Source organism: Suricata suricatta, chromosome 15 (genome assembly GCF_006229205.1).
Source record: "Suricata suricatta isolate VVHF042 chromosome 15, meerkat_22Aug2017_6uvM2_HiC, whole genome shotgun sequence".
NCBI classification, from domain to species: Eukaryota; Metazoa; Chordata; class Mammalia; order Carnivora; family Herpestidae; genus Suricata; species Suricata suricatta.
The window spans coordinates 20,046,294-20,068,164 of NC_043714.1; the positions used below are offsets into that span (position 1 = coordinate 20,046,294).

A 21,871-nucleotide genomic window follows, 5' to 3' on the forward strand; every position below is an offset into this window, starting at 1 on the left:
CACATGTCCCCCAATGTTCATAGCGGTACTTTCTACAATAGCCAAATCATGGAAAGAGCCTAAATGTCCATCATTGATGAATGGATCAAAAAGATGTGGTGTATATATATATATGTATGTATGTGTGTGTGTGTGTGTGTGTGTGTGTGTGTGTATGTATATATATATATATATATATATATATATATACCACAAGGGAGTACTATATGGCAATGAGGAAGAATGAAATATGGTCATTTGTAGCAAAGTGAATGGACCTCGATGGTGTTATCCTAAGTGAAATAAGTCAGGCAGAGATGAACAGATATCATAAGTTTTCATTCATAGGTCTAACAGGAGAAACCTAACAGAGGAGCATAGGGAGGAGAAGGGGGAAAGAGAGCTGTGGAGAAAGAGGGACGCAAATCATGAGAGACTCTTGAAAAGGAACCAAGGGCTGAAGTGGGGAGGGAAGGGGGGTGATGGTTATGGAAAGGGGCACTTGTGGGGGAAGAGTACTGGGTGTTATATGGAAACCACTTTGACAATAAACTATTCGATAATAAAAAAATAAAGCTACCTGCTATAGAATGTGACTATAATAATTTTGTACTGGGAGATTTTTTAAAGTGGGAATTGCCTTTGTCCTGGCCAAAGACTTAAATAAAAACCAAAAACCTCAGCAAGATCTTGAATAAACTCCATTATATTATATTCTTGGTGGATATATCCTTACCAAAGAGGAGAAGGCTTAATATAAATGAATCTTGATAATTTTATCAGAACTCTCCCATAAAAACTTGTATAAAATAAGCTCAACGTGAGCAGACTTGTTGACTAGTGCTATAGGGTAATTCAGTCAGAGATTAATAAATGCTAATTGAATTAATCCTAGAGCATTGCTTTGACTTCTCTATTCCATACTGTTACTTCTTTTTCACACAATCACTGATTGAGGTCTCCCAGGTATATTAATTCCTCAGTCAAGTTCTAGTAATTACATTAAGAGAGCTTTATCATCCCTGGAGTATAGCATTATCTCCTCATAGACAATCTCATATAAACGTCTATCATCCATCCTCACACATTTCAACCTCTGGTTTAAACCTCTCCCAGTCATCCATACCACGTGAAAGAAACTGGTGAGCCACACTTTGGGGGCTTCAGTGTCTGAAAGAACCACATTACACAGTGCACCACAGTCACAATCTTCAAGAGGGAAGAAAACACACTGGTTTCCTACTGCCAGGGATCTTGCCCTTCTTGTCTCCTCTATTTCCCCTGGGTCAAACACAGCACCTGGCACACAACCAGCATTTATAACTATCTGGTAAATGCATGCATGGGCAAAGTAAACACTTGGGAGTCTAGGAGGTGTCACTTTGCTGCCCGCTTACATAATGTCATCTTCATACTCATCCCACTGACATAAGTGGTATTATCCTCATTTCATAGACAGTGGATGCACTGAAGTGTTAAGTGACTACCCTGCCCAGAGTCAGTAACAGAACCAGGATTCAAACCCAGGTTAGCCCGACTCCGAATCCTTAGTGACCACTTTTTTTTCTTAATTACATTCTAAGGTAGTTCGGTGCCCAAGCTCATGGACATCCCCTGCCGGGGTGGGTGCTGAGCAGTTCCTAGCCAAGTATGGCTGTGAGCGCTATACACTGGATTCAATTCTCACCGAATGTTACTGTACCAAAGGATCAGAAAAGACCCAAGGTACAGGAACCCTGCTCACTTTAAAGCTAGTAATTTGTCCCCCTAACAACTTCTGCTCTGGAACTCATTAAAGGATCTCTGTCCCCATCTTTAGCAGACAGTGTGGCCTGGAGCATGTGGGCAAGGCCATATTACAGCACACTTTCCCCCATGGCCGCCATCAAGAGATGCTGGCCATGCTGCTTTGGAAAGATGTAGTTATTTCGGGATTCCTTCTTCATCATCAGTAAAGTGAAGGTCTTCAGGAAAAGAACCTGGAAGGTCCCTTCTAACTTTAAAATTCCTATTGCCCAAAGGCTTGATGCTCAAATTGCACAAATGGATATGAGAGAGTCGTCAATTTGCAAATCAGCTATATCCTACATATTTTTAAATCAGTTGCTTGAAACTCAGAATCTATTTTCCATAGGTACAACGGCAGGCATAATTTCTAAACCAATCCATGATTATCAAGTCAATCAAAAGTTCTGGTGAACACTGCACATATACAATGTAAAATATTAGAAAATTGTACTCAAATAGCAGTTACATAAAAGTGAACAACAGTAAAAGTAAAATCTGTCATAACCAATGGTACTAAAGAAAATGCACTTTTCATTTTATGAAGAGGTACTTGAAAGTATATTTTCAAAGTTTTAGAAGGTGGTTGTACTAGATTAAGATGCCTACTTACACTTTAAAATGGATGGCTTCTTTTCCCTTGATTCAAGAATATTATCATCCCTACGCCTAGTACTCATCAACCATGAGATGCAAGTGGAGAAATAAATAAAAAAGAAAGGAAAAAAGAAGTTGGCAATGTAGAAAATCAGGTCCTTAGAGAAGGGTAGGGGATGGTAGAGAGGCTGTAAAAAATTGTTCCCTAAGCAATTCCATGCCAGGTAATTATTAAACAGGATAAGGAGGGAGTGGGATAGAGCAAATGCAGGAAAGTGGAAGAGAGGCCAAATGGTTGTTGGATTATCCAAGATACTGGCCTTGGATTGATCTCTAAATCAGGGAATACTGAATTACAAGATAATTATGAGCTAACCTTAAATACACTACACACTACTTCCGTATAATTTCAGACCTACAGTATTTTATGAGCAAATAGAGCTCATTCAAATATTTAACATATATTTAGCTGAATAACTGCCAATATATATGCCTTTGCTGAGTTCTTTGGATAACATAAGAAACTGAACACCGGCTCACTACTGCCTTTCTTTGTTTACATTATTTTGCTTGTTTACAACTTCAAACACAGCACTTCCTAGAAGCAGCATGCTTGCCTAATTAAGAATTCATGTTTGTCGTGAAGCTTCTGGAGTTAAATCCTCATGTTGTCACTGACCTCTCCTTAACTTCTCTATCTGTAAAACGGGGATAACGACAACACTGCAGATCTCACGAAGCCAAGGGGAATGAACGAAGCTCATGCGTGAATAGTACTTAGAATTGTGCCTGGCACAGAGTGAGTGCTCAGAAAAATCAGCTATTATTATACTTGGCTATAAAACCCACATCAAAAATACCTATTAAATTTTTCTCTGTACATGTATTTAGGGGGGAAAGTAGGGCATACAACAGTATGTATGGTATTCTATTATCATTAAGAAAAAGAAATAATAGAAAGTATACATACTTGAAGGTGGGGGAAAAAAATGGCCAGGGGCAAGTGCTTTGTATATGTTTATATAAACAGCATGTAACCTTGGAAAGATACACAAGAAACTCAGCTGAGCGAATCTGAGTAAAGAATAAGGGGATTTTATTCTTCTCTGTAAGCCCTTCTATACTTTTATACTTTTTTGCCAAGCTCATATGTTCTTATTCAGTAAATTTAAAAAAAATTCATCAAGCTTTTTTGGCTATTGAACTAGGACTAAAATTGTCAGCCATTAATCCATCAATCCTACCTTTATTTAAAATTAATCCAAATAAATCATGGGGAGGAAAGGCACAGCACTGGGAGCGCGGTCAGTGGTATTGGATAGCGGTGCACGGTGACAGACGGTGGGTGCGCTTGGGGTGAGCTCAGCGTAACGTATAAACGTGTCCGTTTACTACGCTGTACACCTGAAACTCAGGTAACACCGTGTATTGTATGTCAATAAAAATACATAAATAAATAAAATAAAATTACACCCCCCCCGAAAATAAATAAAAATCCAAAACGTTTCTATCAAACCTTTCAATCCAAATTAAGTGAGGGAGAGGGATGGTAAACACAGATAACTCTGTAAGCTCTTTTCTCAACCATCTCCAATTAAAAAATTGTATCAGTAAATACTACGTCCTCCAACTTAAGGAAACTTATCACATTGATTTGTGTCGGCTCCATAGGACCCTTAATGCTTTACAGAAACAATGAATCAATTAGCTGCAGAAAAGGATAATATAACAAATGTTTGGGAGGGACAGTAAACCAATTTAAATAGCTCAGTAATATATGCTTTCTTATTATGAGTATTTATATAAAATCATATGTTAAGTATAAACTTAAGAAAGAATTACATATTTGAATCCACGTATATTAAAATGGACTCTTCCCTGCATCCTGACTTCCAGGCAACGAACTGAAAAAATTAGTCAACTAGTAATGTGGCACAAAACAGGAAAATTCTAAAACACTAAACTTTTTACTCCTTGGAAACAATCCAAAATTCAAAAATAAGGCAACTCATTTTTAAGACATTCCTGACACTATAAAACAAAAAGCGAACTTTACTTTCAAGAACTTGATAATCTCATTAAGGTTAACACTGTATGTCCTCTGGAGTGGGGGGGAAAAAAAGAAAGAAAACCAATGCCATCAAGACAAACAAACCCAACAACCCCAAACAAACATCTGTTTTGTTTTCTCACATCTTAATGGCCTGGCTATTTTCGACACAAATATTTGTTTTGTCGACAAATGTTTCCAGAATGTTAGTTAAAAGTGGTTCACTAACATAGTTTATTTTTGAGCTGAACAAATTGCAAACTTCTCCAAAGTCCACAGGGCACCAATGAAAATGAGCTAGAGCGGCCTAAAGATTTTCAAAATCGCTCGCTCGGAAAAACATAGCCATCAAGATGCATGCTGTTGCCAACGTCAGGATCATTTCCACAGGGAGCAGATGGAGGCACGTTAGGTAGTATAGACGTGGCCCAAATTTCCTGCATTTATACGGAAGACGGGCTGGCAGTTTGGTTTTCCATCCTGTCACACTGAATTCCTAGGAGAGCTGAGTTCCTCTGCTGCTTTGCACAAGAATGGTCCCAGTTTCCAGGCTCTTTGCTCTACTTTCGTGCGCCTTGGCAAGGATCAAAGAGGCAGAGGGAACAAATGGTTTCCCATGCAGATTGAATTCCCTCTTATACTGATTTTCCTCTGTCACTTGAAATTTAATATTGGCCAGATTCCCGTACATCACCTTAACCAGGAAATCGTCTGCATAAGTCAGAGCATGAAAAGGTAAATGGCAACGTCTACCTTTTTGGTAAGAATTCAAACGAAGAAATCCTTTGAAAAACTGACCTTTCTATAGAATCCATACTAAAACTCATTCCTAATGACTAAATAACTAGTTTTATTTCACATTAATCTAAAAGGTTTTATTTACCATTTACTCGTTTCACTCTCTCTGATTGGTTTGCATTACTTCAAAAATACAATGTTATGGGTGATTAGTCCTTTCACAAGAATTTGGCCTCAAAAGTCTTGATTAACTTAATAATACTTCATATTTATCGTGTATTTAAGAACTAAGTGCCTCATTTTCCTCATCTGTAAAAGGGGCCAAATAGTAACTACACCACCTCACAGGTAGGTTATAAGATTACATGTAAAGCTCTAAAAACAGTTACATTTTATGATGTGTTATTATTATGATAGCTGTCATAATTAGTATGAGCTGTTCTAAGAGATTTTGGACAAAAATATGTGATCAAGACACATTTAAGTACAGCACTGTCAACAAATTACAAATGAGTTCATATTTTGCTTATACATATAGGAGTCATAGGATAGAGAAAAATATTTTTAAACAAATGGCTTAAGTACTCTTCTAAGAAAGTCAATTTAAACAATTCCTTCATGACAATTCCTCTCAAGTGGTAGTTAAATCATTTCTTTCACTTATTTGAAGAAATGTATTTGGTTATACTGGTAAAAATATGCCTTAAAAATTTCATGTTTAATATGAGAAAATAACATACTCTTTTGATGTCAACGACTAAGAGATGATAATATGTAAGTTTGGATATTATCACAGAAGGAAAACATCCTAAGATGCCCTTTCCTTTTTTCCCCTTATCTCGGTATGTTGTTGAGCCTAAAAGAAAACCACTGATTTTGTAAAGAATTGTTTTTAAAGAGAAATTTAAAATGAAGTCCATCATTTAAAATTTAAAGTAAACATGGATTTAACTGTGATATTGCCTTACAGTCTAAGATTTCAATAAGAAAAAAAAGAGTTGACTCTAATCAAAATTTTCTCTTATAGATCATGGAATCTGAATTCACCACAAAGTACTCTTCAAGAACCACACACATTCTCTAGCAACAGAAAGCCATTGAATTGGGACGATATGAATAACCGGACAATTGTGAACAGATAACACATACTGCACATCATCAAATCTCTAATATTTTTCTCAAATGTTTATAAATATATACCTGCATAAATGGGAGGTTTTGGGGTGCCTGGGTGGCTCAGTTGGCTGAACGTCTGACTCCTGATTTTGGCTCAGGTCATGATTTCATGTCATGAGACTGAGCCCTGCATGGGGCTCTGCACTGGGCATGAATCCTGCTTGGGATTCTCTCTCTCTGTTCCTCCCCTACTCACATGCACACACACTCTCTCTCTCTCTCTCTCTCTCTCTCTCTCAAAATAAACAAACACTTTTTTTTAAAAAACTTAAAAAATAAATAAAAGTAAGGGTTTTAATAATGAAAATAAAAATATTTTGAACTAAAAAAAATAAAAACAATTAAATTTTGTGGGATGCAACAAAGTAATACTTACAGGAAACTTTACAACATTTACTGAATATATTAGAAGAGAAGAAACATTTAAAATCAAGTTTCAACCCTTAGGAAAGTAGAAAAATGAGACCAAGTTAAATCAAAAGGAAGCAGAAGAAATACTAAAAATTCAAAGAGGTCAATGAAATTGAAAACAGGAAAACAATAAAGAAAAATCAATGAAACAGAAAGTTGGCCCTTTGATCACTAAAATTGATCTCTAGGTTAACCGAAGCCAATAAAAAAAAAAAAGAGAGACACACAAATCATTAATATTAGAAATGAAAAAGGCCATCACTAACAATCTCATGGGCATTAAATGAATAATAAAGTAATTTATGAATAACTCTATGCCCATCAATTATATAACCTAGATGATATGAATCATTCCTTGAAAAACAATTTATGAAAACTCACACAAGAAGAAATTGATAATCTGAATAGGTTTATATCTAGTAAATAAATTGAATCCATAATTAACCTTCCAACACAGAAAGCACGAGGCCTAGATCAATTCACTGGTGAATTCTACAAGATAGTGCTGATTCTTTACAATCGGTTCCAGAAAACAGTAGCAAAGAAAACATTTCCTAGTCTATGAGGTCACTATTATCCTAACACTAAAACCAGACAAAGACATTCTAAGAAATGAAAACCACAGACGAATATATCTCATGAACATAGATGCAAAGATCCTCAAAGATTAGCAAAACTAAATCCAACAATGTATAAGAAGATTTATACATGATGACCAAGTGGGATTTACTCAAGGTAGGAAAATCTGATGCAACATTTGAAAATCAACTAATGTAATTCATCACATCAATGGACTAAGGAAGACAAATCACATGATCATATCAACAGATGCAGAAAAAGCACTGGACATGATCCAACACCCATTTATGATACAAACTCACAGCAAACTAAAGACAGGGGGACAATTCCTCATGTTGATCAAAAATATCTACAAAGAACATGCAGCTAATATCACACTTAATGGTGAGAAACCAGAAGTTTTTCTCTCTGATGTTGGGGGGCAGAGATCATCACTCCTGGTCAACACTGTGCTGAAAGTCTTGGCTAGTGTAATAAGATAAGAAAAGGAAGCAAATGATACTCAGAGGAGGAAAACAGACATAAATTTGCCTTTGTTCTCAAATGACATAACTGTATTAAAAAATACCAAAGAATCAACAAAACAGCTCCTAGAACTAATACATGATTATAGAGAAGTTTAGCATCCAAGGATAATATGCAAACATGAATCTCTCTTAGATGCCAGCAATTAGCAATTGGAATTTGAATTAAAAGGATAACATGATTTAATTAGTACCAAAAATATATAAATATAAAAAATATGTATAAGATCTATATGAAGAAAACTATGCAACCCTGATGAAAAAATTAAAAAAGCAAATTAATAGAGAGATATTTTATGTACATGGACAGGAAGATTCAATATTGTCAAGATTCAATATTTTCAGGTCTTTCCCCCCCCTTGATCTGTAGATTCAATGCAATTCTAAACAAAATCTGATGGAGTTACTTGGTGGATACTGATAAGCTGACTGTAAAGTTTATGTGGAAAGGCCAAAGACCCAGAATAGCCAGCATGGTATGGAAGAACACAGAGGAGAGACACTTCCCAACTTAAAGACTTACTATACCAAGTTATAATAATCAAGACAATGTGGCCTTGGGGAAAGAATAGCCAAACAGATCAATGAAAGAGAATAAGAGAGTCCAGAAATCAACCCACACAAATACAGTCAACTGACAATTGACAAAGCAGTAAAAATAATTCAATGTAGCAAAAGATAGATTTTTCAACACATGGTGCAACAACAGGGGATCCCCATGCATAAAAACAAAACCAACCAATCAACAAACAAAAACAAAGCAAAAAAAAAAAACCCAAAACAAAACAAAACAAAAGGAATCTAGACACTGACTTACACTTATCACAAAAATTAGCTCCAAATGGATCAGAGAGCTAAATGTAAACAGCAAAACTGTGAAACTTCTAGATCATTACATGGGAGAAAGCCTAGGTGACCTTAGGCTTGGCAATGAGTTTTTAGATACAAAACTGAAAGCATGTTTCATGAAAGAGAAAAATTGCTAAGATAGACCTCATTCAAATTAAAAGACATCTTTCAGAGTATCTTTGAAAGATACTGTTAAGAGACGAAAAAGACAAGCCGTAGACTAGGAGAAAGTATTTGCAAAACTTATCTGATAAAGGACTTCTATCCAAAATATATAAGAACTCTTAAAACTCAATAGTAAGAAAACAATCTGATAAAACGTGGGCAAAAGATGTGAACAGGCACCTTACCAAAGAAGATATCCAGAGCAAATAAGGATATGAAGACATACTCAACATTTCATTAGGAAAATGCAAATTAAAACAACTAGACACTGCTTCACCTATTAGAATAACCAAAATCTGAAATACCAATGCCACCAAATGCTGGTGAGGATGTGGAGAAACAGGACACTCATTCACTGCTTACTGGATCACAAAATGATATAGCACGTTGGAAGACAATTTGGCAGTTCCTTACAAAACTAAACATACTCTTACAATTCAGTGTTCACACTGCTAGGGATTTACCCAAGTGAATTGAAAACTTACGTCTATACAAAAAACCCCAGCACAAATATTTATAGTGCCTTTATCTATAATTGCCCAAATTAGAAGCAATCAGGATGGCTTTCAATTGGGAAGGGGGAGGCTAGCATTGCTAGTTGAAGGGTAGGTATGATTTTCCCTGAGACCAATAATTACAATGTTTCTAAATGACCAGATAAACTTCACTGTATTTCCCAAGGTAGATGAATACTTCTATTTTCCCAGATGATGTAACTTTTATTTTATTAAGACAATCTAAACATTACTAACAAACTCATTTTTAAAAGTAAATGCAAAGGATTTAAAAATTGCTAAGAGCAAATATTAAAAGATCTCATTACAAGAGAACAAAACTGCAACTATGTGTGCTGGTGGATGTTAACTAGACTTCACTGTGGTGATCATTTCACAATTCATAGAAACAGCTAATCATTTTGTGTACCTGAAACTAATATAATGTTAAATAACAATTACATCTCAATTGAAAGAAAAATGAAAACAAGGCACTGCTTTTAGTTTTTCAAATGAATTATAATTTTGAGATAAAACTTTCATGTTCAAGTTATGTTTTTTAAATGTATATATAGACCTATCCAAAGGATAATATATCTTTCAATATTTAATTATAAACACATTAAAATAATTTTTGAACTTAAGATTCAGAAGGCGTGACATGAATATAGGTAATGCTGCATAATACCATGAACTTAAAAGACAGATATTCTTTATAACTTAAAAAATACGTAATACCAGGATGCCTTAGTGGCTCAGTGGGGTAAGCATCCAATTCCTAGTTTTGGCTCAGGTCATGATTTCATGGTTTGTGAGTTCAAGCCCTGCGTCAAACTCTGCACTGACAGCTCGGAGCCTCCCTCCCTCTCTTTCTGCTCCTCCCCAGCTCACTCTCTCACCTTCTCTCTCTCAAATAAATAAACAAAAAATTTAAAAAATGCATCATACCAAATAATAAGTCCTTACATGTTTGGTCTGAAAAATCCTGCAGGATTATCTTTATGTGTTTATTATGACATCGCAACTCCATGAACCATACAAGAACGGATATTACACAGTGTGGGAGGAGAGCCGCATACACCGCATATCCGTTCTGTACTTCAGAATTCCAGGAAACTGCAAGGCAGAAACCTGGTCATGTATTAGATCAGGTAATAAAGAGAGTCTAACTTAGCATCCAATATACAAAGTACTGATTTTAAACCTAAAAGACTACTAAAATTAAAAGAAAAAACCCTGACATTATTTCAACAAAACAGACACTATTTTCACTATTTTAAAATTTCTGTCACAAAACAAAAACATTAGGTTGTATGTAACAAATCATTCCTTGCAATTCTTCAATGAATTTATGTACTTCATCATTCAGAACTTCCATTTCATCACAGGCAAGTCTATAATCTTATATATGACCAATAAGAAAGGAAAATTAACACCAAAACACTTAGGTTGAGTCCACAATCATGCTGCAAATGTAAACAAACAAACTAAAACTTCCAAAACCAGACTAAATCTTCCTTAAATTCCTCAAGTAATCCACCTTTCTTTCTAATGTGGAAACTCACTGAACTTTCCACTTCTAACCATACACGGAAGGCTGATCTATACACATTTATTTTAGTGGGAAGTGGTGAAGAGAAGAAATTGGAAAAATATTATTTTCTCCCCAGTTCAACTGATTCCTATTCTGTAGCTATTAAAGATACTGAATATTGAAATGAGCACCTGAAACACTAAACATTTATTCAAATACCATCTAAAATAGATCATTTAATCTTAAAATCATATGGATGCCTAAAAAATCTTAACTTTCCATTGTTTCATATGTGATATCCCCACTCTTTCACATGGCATCCCTTTTATCACCAGATTTCACTTAAAATACAATAGCACAGTTCAGAGACCAACTTTTCTGTATGATTAAATTGGTATTTTTTTTTAGCAAGTGCCAATCACCCATAATTTAAAAAACATGGGTAAGTCTTCACTACTTTGTTTTACAGTGTACTCTTCACAGTTGAAATGTTATGAATTAATTAAGGTTACTCTGTCTTCTCATTCTACTCTTCCAACGATCCTAAAGCGTTTCTCGACTTGTTCACATAGCTATCCTATTTCAAAGCTCTTTTTAGTCCTTACGAAGTTTGCATGACCCAGATGGTTCATATGAAAACATGAGATCTCTCTAAAATTGGGACAAGCCATGATCTTTCCTCATGATGCCTATATGAAATTAACAGAAGGAGAGAGGAAAATTCTGCGGCAACTTCCACAATAAGTCTAATACCTTCTGTAACAGTCTATTTTGAGAGTGATTTTATAGATGTTAAATCTAATGAAAAGATATGTATATTAGGTTCTATGAATACTGTACACACATGAACTGAGTGAAAAATAGATCAAGCTAGTTTAAAAAAAATGAAGGCAAATGGACTATGATAATCAAAGATAAAAAATATTTGGAGTTGAGCTGTGCAACAGAAATAGTATCCCTAGCCAATAAGAGTACAAGTTTAGGAATGCTGAAACATCCTAATCGAGAACAAAATAGTGTTCACCTACACTTAAGAAAAAAGGTGGAATACTAAAAACCTGAAATTTTGTTTTTGTTTTTGGTTTTTTTGGTTGGTTGTTTTTGTGGGGGAACATTTGCTAATGTTTAAAGATAAACCTATAGTCAAGGTTGAAATGGGCACCTCTTCCATAATGGTTTTTATCATGTAGAATAACCAACCAGCATCAACACACGGTGACCACAATGGCATAGAAGGGTTTTTCAGTGTGAGACCATTTCACCCAGGCGTGTAGCAAAGAGTGGGCTTTGGCTCTAAGAATAAAATGCAAAAGGGAGAAAAGTCTGTGACTGTTTGAGGGTAATGGCTCACCTCATAATCCATGAAAAGAGAAATTGTATTTTACTTATTTGAGAGAGGAGAGGAGAAGAGCGGAGGGGAGGGGAGGGGAGAGGAGAGAGGAGGAGAGGGCAAACATTTATACTTATAGTTAATACTTCTATTACCTAAGTATTTATAATTGCTAGGAGGTTACACACATATCTTGAAAACTGACCATATTTACAACTAAATGAATCTCAATTTCACACGCTTTTGACATTCCATCATTTCTACTAAAAAGTGTTCAGAAAATAAAAATAAAGTTAGTGCCACAATCATGATGTTTGATTCAGTCAGGCAGTGCCAAAGCTTGCCCAAACTGTGAAACCACTACATGAATATAGGACTATAGAAAAATGCATTGAAACCACCAGAAATGCAGCCTGCAGGACTCATAAAGGGCCCGTAATTACCTGCCGCAGGATCTGTGACTGCTTGGCTGGTGATGCCAGATGGCGGCTCTTGAAGCTGGTAAGTGGCATTTGTGGACGGCGTGGTTGGGCTGTTGCTGCTGCTTGTCATATAATGTGCCGGATACGGTGAGCTGTTGTAATACTGTGCGTACTGACCCTGGCCAAAACCGGGATAAGACGGATAGTCCTACCAAACAAACCACATGAGAATCATCTGTCACAATATGGCTCCTTCTTTCATGCTTTTTAAAGTGTTATCTCTGCTGTGTGTCTGGGTCTTCTCTGGATTCACAAAGGAGCATACCAGTGCACGCTGACTCAAATGTCCAGACTTGCAAACAGCTTGTATGTAAGGTCAGATACACTCTTCCTACTTCTCCTATTCCATGATGCACTACGAGGTAAAATCAAATGAACCCGAAAACCAAACACTCACCATGTAAGACTGCTAAAGAGATTTTTTAAAAGAAAAAGAAATATTAAAAGGCTTAGGTAAGCCCTCACAGTATAATAGAAACAGGTCTTTCTTTATGTAAGAAAATCATCTGTTGCATTAAATTTTTTTTTCTGAAGTTAAACTGGCTTTTAAAATTACCTGCTGTGAACTGTTAAATCCAGAGGAATTTGTGAGTGAATTATTTCCTGTATATAATCCTGATGATGTTGTAAAACTGCTACCTAAAAACAAAATGAAGAGAAATATGAGTGACTGAATTATGCAGAATAATGTGCCCATAAGAAATCTTTACTTAGACAAAACAGTTCACTGCAAATACATTTGGTTTATCTTTAAAACCAGAATCTATTGCCATGACAAAAATTGTTTTCTTAAAATAGTTGACAATTTTAGTTTCACTGTACGGCAAAGGATTAAAGAGTAAAGAGGTTGAAATTTCTGAGGATGTGACATATAAACTATGGACAAAATGATACATTTGTGCAAAAATATTAGACCCTGAACTTTCCACTTCAATTTGTAAAACACACCAGGATTTTTTCATATTTACATCAAATATACATAATGTAAAATGATGGGATCTGACTAAATGATTTTTAAAGTGCTTGCAAGCTCAGAAACGACAGTGCTACTTTCAAGAACTGAAAATGCTTCCAGCCTTGTGCTCGCCATTATAATGGCCTACCAAAAAAGCTGATTATTTCACATCGCAGAAGAACAATGGCAACTCTTGAAGAATTTGATAAAACAAGAATCAAAGAGGAACATGATCAACGTTTTGTGTATTAACCTGTGCCCTCTTGGGAACATTCTACTTGCTGAATGCCTACATAATACAATAAATAGTAGTCACTGCAGGATACAAACATGAAAGCAAATCTTAGGTTCCCTCCTTGTTTTATTTACAATCTTATTGTTAAACTATTCAAAGCAACAACAAACTATTTTTGGCAATACTAGCAAAGAGTTTAGAAAAGATAAGGATTGGCAAATGTGTAAAAAATGGCATTCATACGCTGCAAAATGGGAATTTAAATAAGCATAGCCTTTCTGGTTGGGTTATTTGGTCAACCATTAGGTAACTTTCGACCGGCAATTGTATTGCCATTCACTCTAAGATAAAAATACATGGATTTATACAGAGAGATAGTTAGCAAAGATGTTTTTCAGGGTTGTTTCTATTAACAACAGCTAGAAAGCATTCTTCTATACTTAATAGGTGTTATTCAGAAAACAGAATCCTATGAAGACATTGAAATAGTATTATGATAATGTTTAATTACATGGAAAATTTTTTCATATTATTTTGGTAAAGTAAAAATAAAAACAAAAAATGTCTTGGTAAGTTTACTTGAATTTTTTTAAATCATAAAGCATTTTTTTAAAAGTACAAAAATCTCAGAAATGTTATCTATGGAAGGGTACAACCACTGGCCACATAATATTCACGAAGGCAATGTACACTTTAAAATTTTCTACTCAGAAGCTGTGTCGCTTCTGTAAACAGAAAAACCTTTCTTAAAAAATTAAAATTTTATGGCAAATGAATGGTATAGGCAATAAATGTGTTGGCGGTTCAAGGAGAAAGTCTGAGTGTGAACTAAGTACTCACAGACGCCTTCAGGTATAATGTGGTAGTTAAGATATGCCAATTATTTATTTGCTACTCAACATTTAAGTACTATCTTAAGAGTCAGAAAATAGGGTTTCCAGTCATCACTTATAAGCTGTTTGGACTTTGACGAGTCACCTAATCACTCGAAGATCTGTCTCTGTGAAAACTCTACTTTGTAAGGTTCCTCAACATTATCAAATGAGGTGACATTTTGGACACCACAATGAGCATCTATCATACCACACACGTTAGGAACATCAGTTTACTTCCACAGATATTTCTAAAATTCTCCACTGTATTTAGGTGTCGTTTCTTTTTTTGCTTTCCCAAACTAGGACTCAGTCTCTCTGCATATCTAAAATTCTTTTCCTACTTACTTATCAAACATCTCTAAACTTTGAAAACCTGATCCAAGGCTTTGTTATTTTTATTAAGGGAAATTATTTCCTAAGATAGTTTTGCATTTAGTTATCACACAGCCTCATATTTGAGGTTTTTTAATTTGTGCCTTTCAGGAATACCAACTGTTCAAAGTTCCCCTAACATCTGTCACAGATAACCAGAGAGCTCTCACACTCCTAGCACTCCACTGCAAAAACCGGGGACTCAAGACAAGCTGTTCATTAGCATGTGACAATCACAAACGTTTAAACATGTATTAAATAGTGACTCCTGGTGATAATTACGTGGGGATACAGGATGACTAGGAGATACTTGGGACCTCACAGGGCTTATCAGGATGACATCAGTTTTGTTTTTTTAAGCACTGGGTTACAAGGCCATGTGGCTCACTACTTAGGTATTTACTTAATATTGATATTATATATAAAGTAAACTTACAATGAGTTTTAAACATTCCTCATAAAATAAAATTTAAATTTCTTTTGGATAAGTGTGTGAAGATCAATACCATTTTTTAACGTTATTATATACATCCAATAGGAAACATTACTTTAGGTTATGACTTGTTACTTTCATTTATACTATACATTTTTGAACAATAAATACAGACCTCAATAATCCCCATCCACCAAGAAAACGAGTAAGATATAGAAAATATATTTTAAAAATTGATGTTTTCATTCCATAAGTTTTTCCCTGGAACAAAGTAGAAAGGCCATGGAAGCTATATTGGCACATATTGGCCACTGAGGTATGACCAAGTAAATCACAGTTTAGTACTTGAAATGGTACCCAAGTGACTCTCCAGCCTTAATGCTCCTTCTAAGACTGTACATTAGCAGGAATTCAACAGAAGTTATATTCATTTACTGGCTGCTGCAGGCTGAGATTCCATTCCATTTAACGTGCTGAAGCAGGCTTTAACGGCACTCCTGTGGCCAGTGAGCCTTAATGCAACTTCCAAAAGGGTCTGACTTCCTTCAGGGAGAGGCGGACATGCTAGAGAATCGGGCTCAGGCAACAGGAATGTTTCACCGCCAGAATCGGATCTCCAGGGCCCCCCATCCTGCCTTCATGAAGGACTCAGGCAAAGAGAGCTGCTGACTTTCAGTCCAGGCCACCAACACTGCATTTCGGCAAAAGCCTCCTTTCCTGGGTTCCTGCCCATCTTCTGACCCCTCCAGTTTCTTTTCCACAAAGGTAGAATACTTTCTCTAATGAGCATATCTGATCTTCTCACTTCCCTGCTTAAAAAAGTAACTGTTAGTGGCTTCCTATTGCCCTCGGGATAAAACGTTAACTCCTTACCAGAGCTTGTTTATTAGACCCTGGGCTGGCTCCAGTTTATCTTTTAGACTTCTCTGGTTTCTTCCCAGTTAACCTCAACCCAACTCACCCAGATACACATTCCAGCCTAACTTGACACAAATGAAGCAACATGTGGTCCTCCTAAGGCTGTTCTTTGCACCTCTTACTTCTGCTCCATTCTATCCTAATTTCTAAACTTCATAACTCAACATGGACTAGAAACACTTTTCTTCAGAAAAACCTTCCCTGAGTTCCCCTCTCCCTCCTCCTAAGGCTAGATTACTGAAGCTTCTTCCTTTCTAGGTCTATAATGTATACTTTTATATAAGTTATGTATAATATGTACACAAATTTGTATGTTTATAGTATCATGACTTACTCATCACTATTTTAAGCTAATTTGTAATTAGCAACTTAGTACAAATTAACAAATACCAATTACATTTAAGGTCATTAGTCCTTTCCCTATTAAATAGGCTAACTTAGAGCTTATATAATTAAATACTTATGGTCAACCCATACAAATATTCCCAAAACACAAAATACGGTAACACTAAAGACGTACTTGCTGTGCGTTGGGAGTGTGTTCATTTGTTATGTGCTTTATCAATACCCTACGACAACTTGATACTATAGGGAATGTTAATATTCTCATTTTGCGAATAAGGAAATAGAGGTTTAGGTTAAAATAATATAGCTTTCAAGGGATAAAACTGAAATTCAAAGAAAGCTCTGTCTGGTTTGGGAGTCTATACAATGCTCTCTCATCCCCTCTTACCTACTCTCTATTGCTTTAGAAGAAGTTCTGAAATTCACTTTAGTTTTTTATAGGATTAAAAAAATAAATAATAAGAGAAGAACAAATAATAGCACTTTAGACTTACTGAGTGGTAACTCAGGCCCCAAGACCGCATTCTACGTGTCCCAGCTCACTGGGCCCTCACGGCCACCCCATGAGGGCGATACTCTTAGGCCCACGTTACAGATGAACAAAGTACAGGAAGATATCAACAGGCAGGGCAGAGCTGGGGCTCATCCCAGGCCATCTGGCTCCAACGTCGGAATTTCTAATCTCATAGTCTATGTATTGTGTACAAGTAATTGGGGCTGGTATGGGGGTGTTGGGGGAAATATCTTTAAACATTTTTCTTAGCCAACATATTCAACATATGGCTAACGCCATGCAATCATTGGGATGCTTGTTAAAAGGCACACATCTAGGCCCCTCATTAGACACGGAACTGCTGTCTCCTCGAGGTCGAAAGGGGAGGGTTTTACCTGAAAATCCACAGGTTTATCAGACACCGACAGGGGCTGGTTTTCAGCGCCACTGTGTTTTGTTCCAGTTCAGTAGGTGTTGTAACAACGACTTCAGAAGCAGGTAAGCAGCACAGCCTTTCTTTCTCCACTAAGCAAGTAATCACACTCCTCAAGCATTTGTAGAATGGAAGCCTCCCAGAGGCCGTTTGGGGGCACACTGGGTCCTTAAGCTGTGCTGGAGCTCGTAAAGGGAGGCCAGGGTCCCACCTTGATAGCTGATCTGATGCAGATCTGGTGCCAGCAGCGCCAGATGAATTTCACCAGTTCAGAACACCACAAAGGCAAAATAGCAACCACAGTGCTCCCCAAAAACCTTGACGTGCAGCTGCAAAAGCCACTGCCTAGCCAGTGTAGGCTCGGCAGGAGAGGCGCGTTTGTGTACAAGGCTGCACACAGCAGGCTTGAACACAGATGCCGGAGGGGAGGGAGGGCAAGACGCGACCAAGCAAACACAGCAAAAACAAAAACACCAGCCCTCCTTTGTGCATTAGGATCAATCTGCTGAGAGTTTCTGTTTATGAGCCTTCACTTTTATCTTAAGTCACAGAATTAGGCTTAATATTCAAAATCCCTTTATCCAAATAATATGGAAGTTTTCTCCTTCCTAGAGACAAAGGACTTTCCATGAGAAGTCACCTCTAGGTAAAGGACAGAGCAGAAAGAGTCTGTAATAAAATGCTTTATATTTAATGTAATGTAATATTATCAAAATTCCCCAAAGGAGAAGCAATTCCCACTTAGAACTCATTACTTCTTAATTAAGGAGGTTGGCAGGGAGGGGTTCAAGTGATGCTCCAGTGATACCTGGGATTATTCTTGGTACCGTTAGGGATTTATGTTCCAAGCAGCGTGGTGGTGGGGGAAACTTCTTACCCAGTTATTAAGCGGAAAATCTTCTCTATTTAAATAGTTTACTACTATGAAAAAAAAAATCATAGCGATACTTTTTTTTTTTTTTTGGCAGTGAGGGGATAAAAAAACAACACTGAAAAAAATTTTCCTTCAGAATACCTCTAGGAGGCAAAGCTGCTCAAGTGAATGAAATGAAAACACCTGGTTAGTTTGGGAAGGAAAACACAACTGTGCAGAAAAAGCAAGTAGTGTGTTCCTGGTATGCAGTGAGGAAAAACTGCCCAAAGGAGAAGGTCAGAGAAAGAAAGTTTCTTAGAGAAGTAGGGTGAGGAACTAAAGGTAGGGGAGAGAAGTTTCTTGATCATTTAAGAAAAGAATAACAGTTTGAAAAAAGAAACGGCATTCTTTAACTGAAAAACCCAAGGATCTAAATGTTGAATGTTCCAATAGGGGCATAGTGGGACACAGGAAGTGTGATAGAGTGGAGGAGGTTGGGGGGAAAGCAGTCATAAATGCAAGGATACATATGTTTATGTAGCTGGACCTAGAGAAGGGAGATGGAGTTTGGGACAGATGTGCTGAGGGGAGATACTGCCACCCACACCGCAGCCCAAGCTTCCCCCTCCACGGTCCGCCATATTAGTTCAGGATGGGGTCCCTGTGATCCTGGGAACACAACAGACTCATTCCTGCTACTCTTATTAATACTTCGCTCTGTCCCGGTTTCCCGTCCTTCAAGACCTGGCTCAAGTCCTAGCTTTCCAATAAGCTTTACCCAACTATTCCTCTCTGCATGATTTCACTTTCTGGGGATTCCAGTTCACTAACTGAAGCCACATAATTTGCCTCTTCCTTAGTCTTGTTTTTATTCTGACCCACGTTCCTTAGATTCCTGTGTTGTGTTTATCCTGCTGCCTCACATGGAGATGGAAAACCCATGGCTGATTCATGCCTTTGAAGGGTTTCCTCTAGGCTCAAGTGGGAGACCGAACTGGTGCTAGAGAATTTTAGTCCAGGGTAGTGACCAAAGTGTCCAGTAATAATACAACTGACCTAAAGAATCAGGTGTAGGGACAGATGGAAACCTTTTAAGAAGTGTTTTCTTTTTTCTTTTTGGTGATGGTGGTGATTGTGGGCAGTCTGGAAGGGCAGCTTGAAGTCCCACAGACATCATGAGGGAAAAAAGTCCCTCTTAACTTCCTCACTTATTCAGTGATGAAAATGAGTAGGGAAAGGAAAAATAATCAAATTAATAATTCAGCTTATTTCTCAGGTTTTATCTAGAGAATAAACATTTTACTGTTTTTTTTCTATAAACTAGATGATATACAAAGACTTATCTTACAAATTTTTTTAAACTTGATTTAATATGTATTTATTTTTGAGAGGGTGAGGGAGAGAGAAGAATGAGCCAGCAAGTGAGAAGGGCAGGTAAGAAAAGGAGACACAGAATCTGAAGCAGGCTTCAGGCTCAGCACAGAATCTGACATGGGGCTTAAACTCACAAACTGTGGGATCAGGATCCGAGCTCAAGTTGGACGTTTAACTGACTGAGCCACCCAGGCACCCCTAAGACTTACCCTTAAACACTAGATTACAGTGACTACCTTAAATTTAAATTAAGGAAATTAAATGTAGGACTTATAAGGACTCTTCTGGAAGAATGTGCAAGATTTCTATACCTCCAAGGAAAAAATCCAGAGTTTTAAATCAAATAAGATTTTAACCTGATTCAGCATCATGGATTTTGAACAGCTCATAAAGCCTTGCTGGATCACAGAGATGGTACAAGACTGTCACATCCATATACATACTACATGGACATCCTAACAAGACCCTGACCTTTCTGTACAGATATGGGCCTCCTATGAGGCTACTGTGAGCTCAGGTATTGGCGTACCATGGGTAAGTTAATGAAATTAAGAGTCTTGCTTGCATATGACTAATTTCATATTCAGAATGCAATAATATTCTTTTTTATAGTCCATTTATATTTTGGTATTTCCACCTCCATAACCTCTGGTTATTTTCAACATCGGTGCTTAAGGTAGCTGAGGAAGACATCCTTCTCATTTTCCAAGAAACAGGCTGAATGCTGCTTTCTCTCTTGGACAAGGACTCTCAGACAATGAGCACGGTCTCCCACTTTCAGGTCACTGTTTTCCACTCTACTACACCAAATCCCCCTTTCAAATTTTCTGATTCAGGAACGTTGAAAGTGAACTGTTGATTATGAACTGTTGATTTTTGGTTATGTAAACATTACAGATATACAAATGATAGAGACAAAGGCACCTGACACATTTAATGAATAAACTTGCAATCCATCTCATTTCTAAAAGACTTCTTCCTTATAGCTCTCATCTAGCCTAAGAAATCATTTTAAAGCAAATTATAGAATGTTGCCCATAGAGAATATATCACAAAGATTTTGCTTTCCTCTCCTCCCTGTCAGGGATTCCTACAGAGAAAGGGTAATAGTCTCGTCAACCGTAAAAAACAAGAAACAGTCTTGCTAGAAGACTCTGTGTGGACCACCCAGTTCTATAGGTGCTAAGCAATTGTACTTCAACAATAAACTAACCTCTTGGAAGCTTTATTAATAAATCCCCACTCCTTTAGTATATTAAGAAGAGAATTTATATTGATAAATGCCATCCTTTAAAATATTAAATCGAAGTTTTGTGTGTGATTTAACCTGGAGAACACTGCCCAGCTCTAACTTCAAAATGCTTAAAAAAAAAAAGGGGGGGGGGAACTTGTAGGTCAAAGGCCTAACTTACAGAGAACAAGGACTCACATTAAAAACCAGAGTCCCAGCCGACAAGAATGCTGAAGAGTGCTGGAAGCTGCCGGGGCCTGTCTCTGCGTCCCATGTTTCAGAGAGTTTCCTAGCACTGACTCGCCGAGCAGGATGCTATTTTCCCTCGTGTATTTTCACAGAAGTCCATTTGCTTTCCTTCCCTGGCCTCTTTGCCACGGGCTATGTCCATCATCGGGCGCGATCTATGTGGCAGAAGTTAGTGCAACTCTCCGGGGAAAAGCCTCTGAAGCCAGATGGGTTATTTAAAACCAAAGTTTCCCCACTTTCCCTTCAAGAAGGATTTTAAGTGACCAAGCTTTCCTTTTTATCCCAGTAATAGTTTTTATATTCCGAAGCGCATTTTTTCCACTTAGGTAATAAAGCTTGCAGAGACTTTATGTTTACCTTTCTTGATCTATTTCTATATCCTTTAACAGTTCCGATAGAAAATAAATTTGGT

At 36.9% G+C, this 21,871-nt stretch overlaps 1 protein-coding gene across 1 annotated transcript in view; it reads right to left on the reverse strand.

Annotated features, from left to right (window-relative positions):
- The window catches only part of EYA1 (EYA transcriptional coactivator and phosphatase 1), a 164,709-nt gene that overhangs the window by 97,051 nt on the left and 45,787 nt on the right, over positions 1-21,871 (reverse strand). The window contains exons 7-8 of the mRNA XM_029923941.1: positions 13,250-13,332; positions 12,655-12,841 (exon numbers count right to left, since the gene is read on the reverse strand). Coding sequence (XP_029779801.1) covers positions 12,655-12,841; positions 13,250-13,332 — 270 coding nt within the window. The remainder of the gene's footprint in view (positions 1-12,654; positions 12,842-13,249; positions 13,333-21,871) is intronic.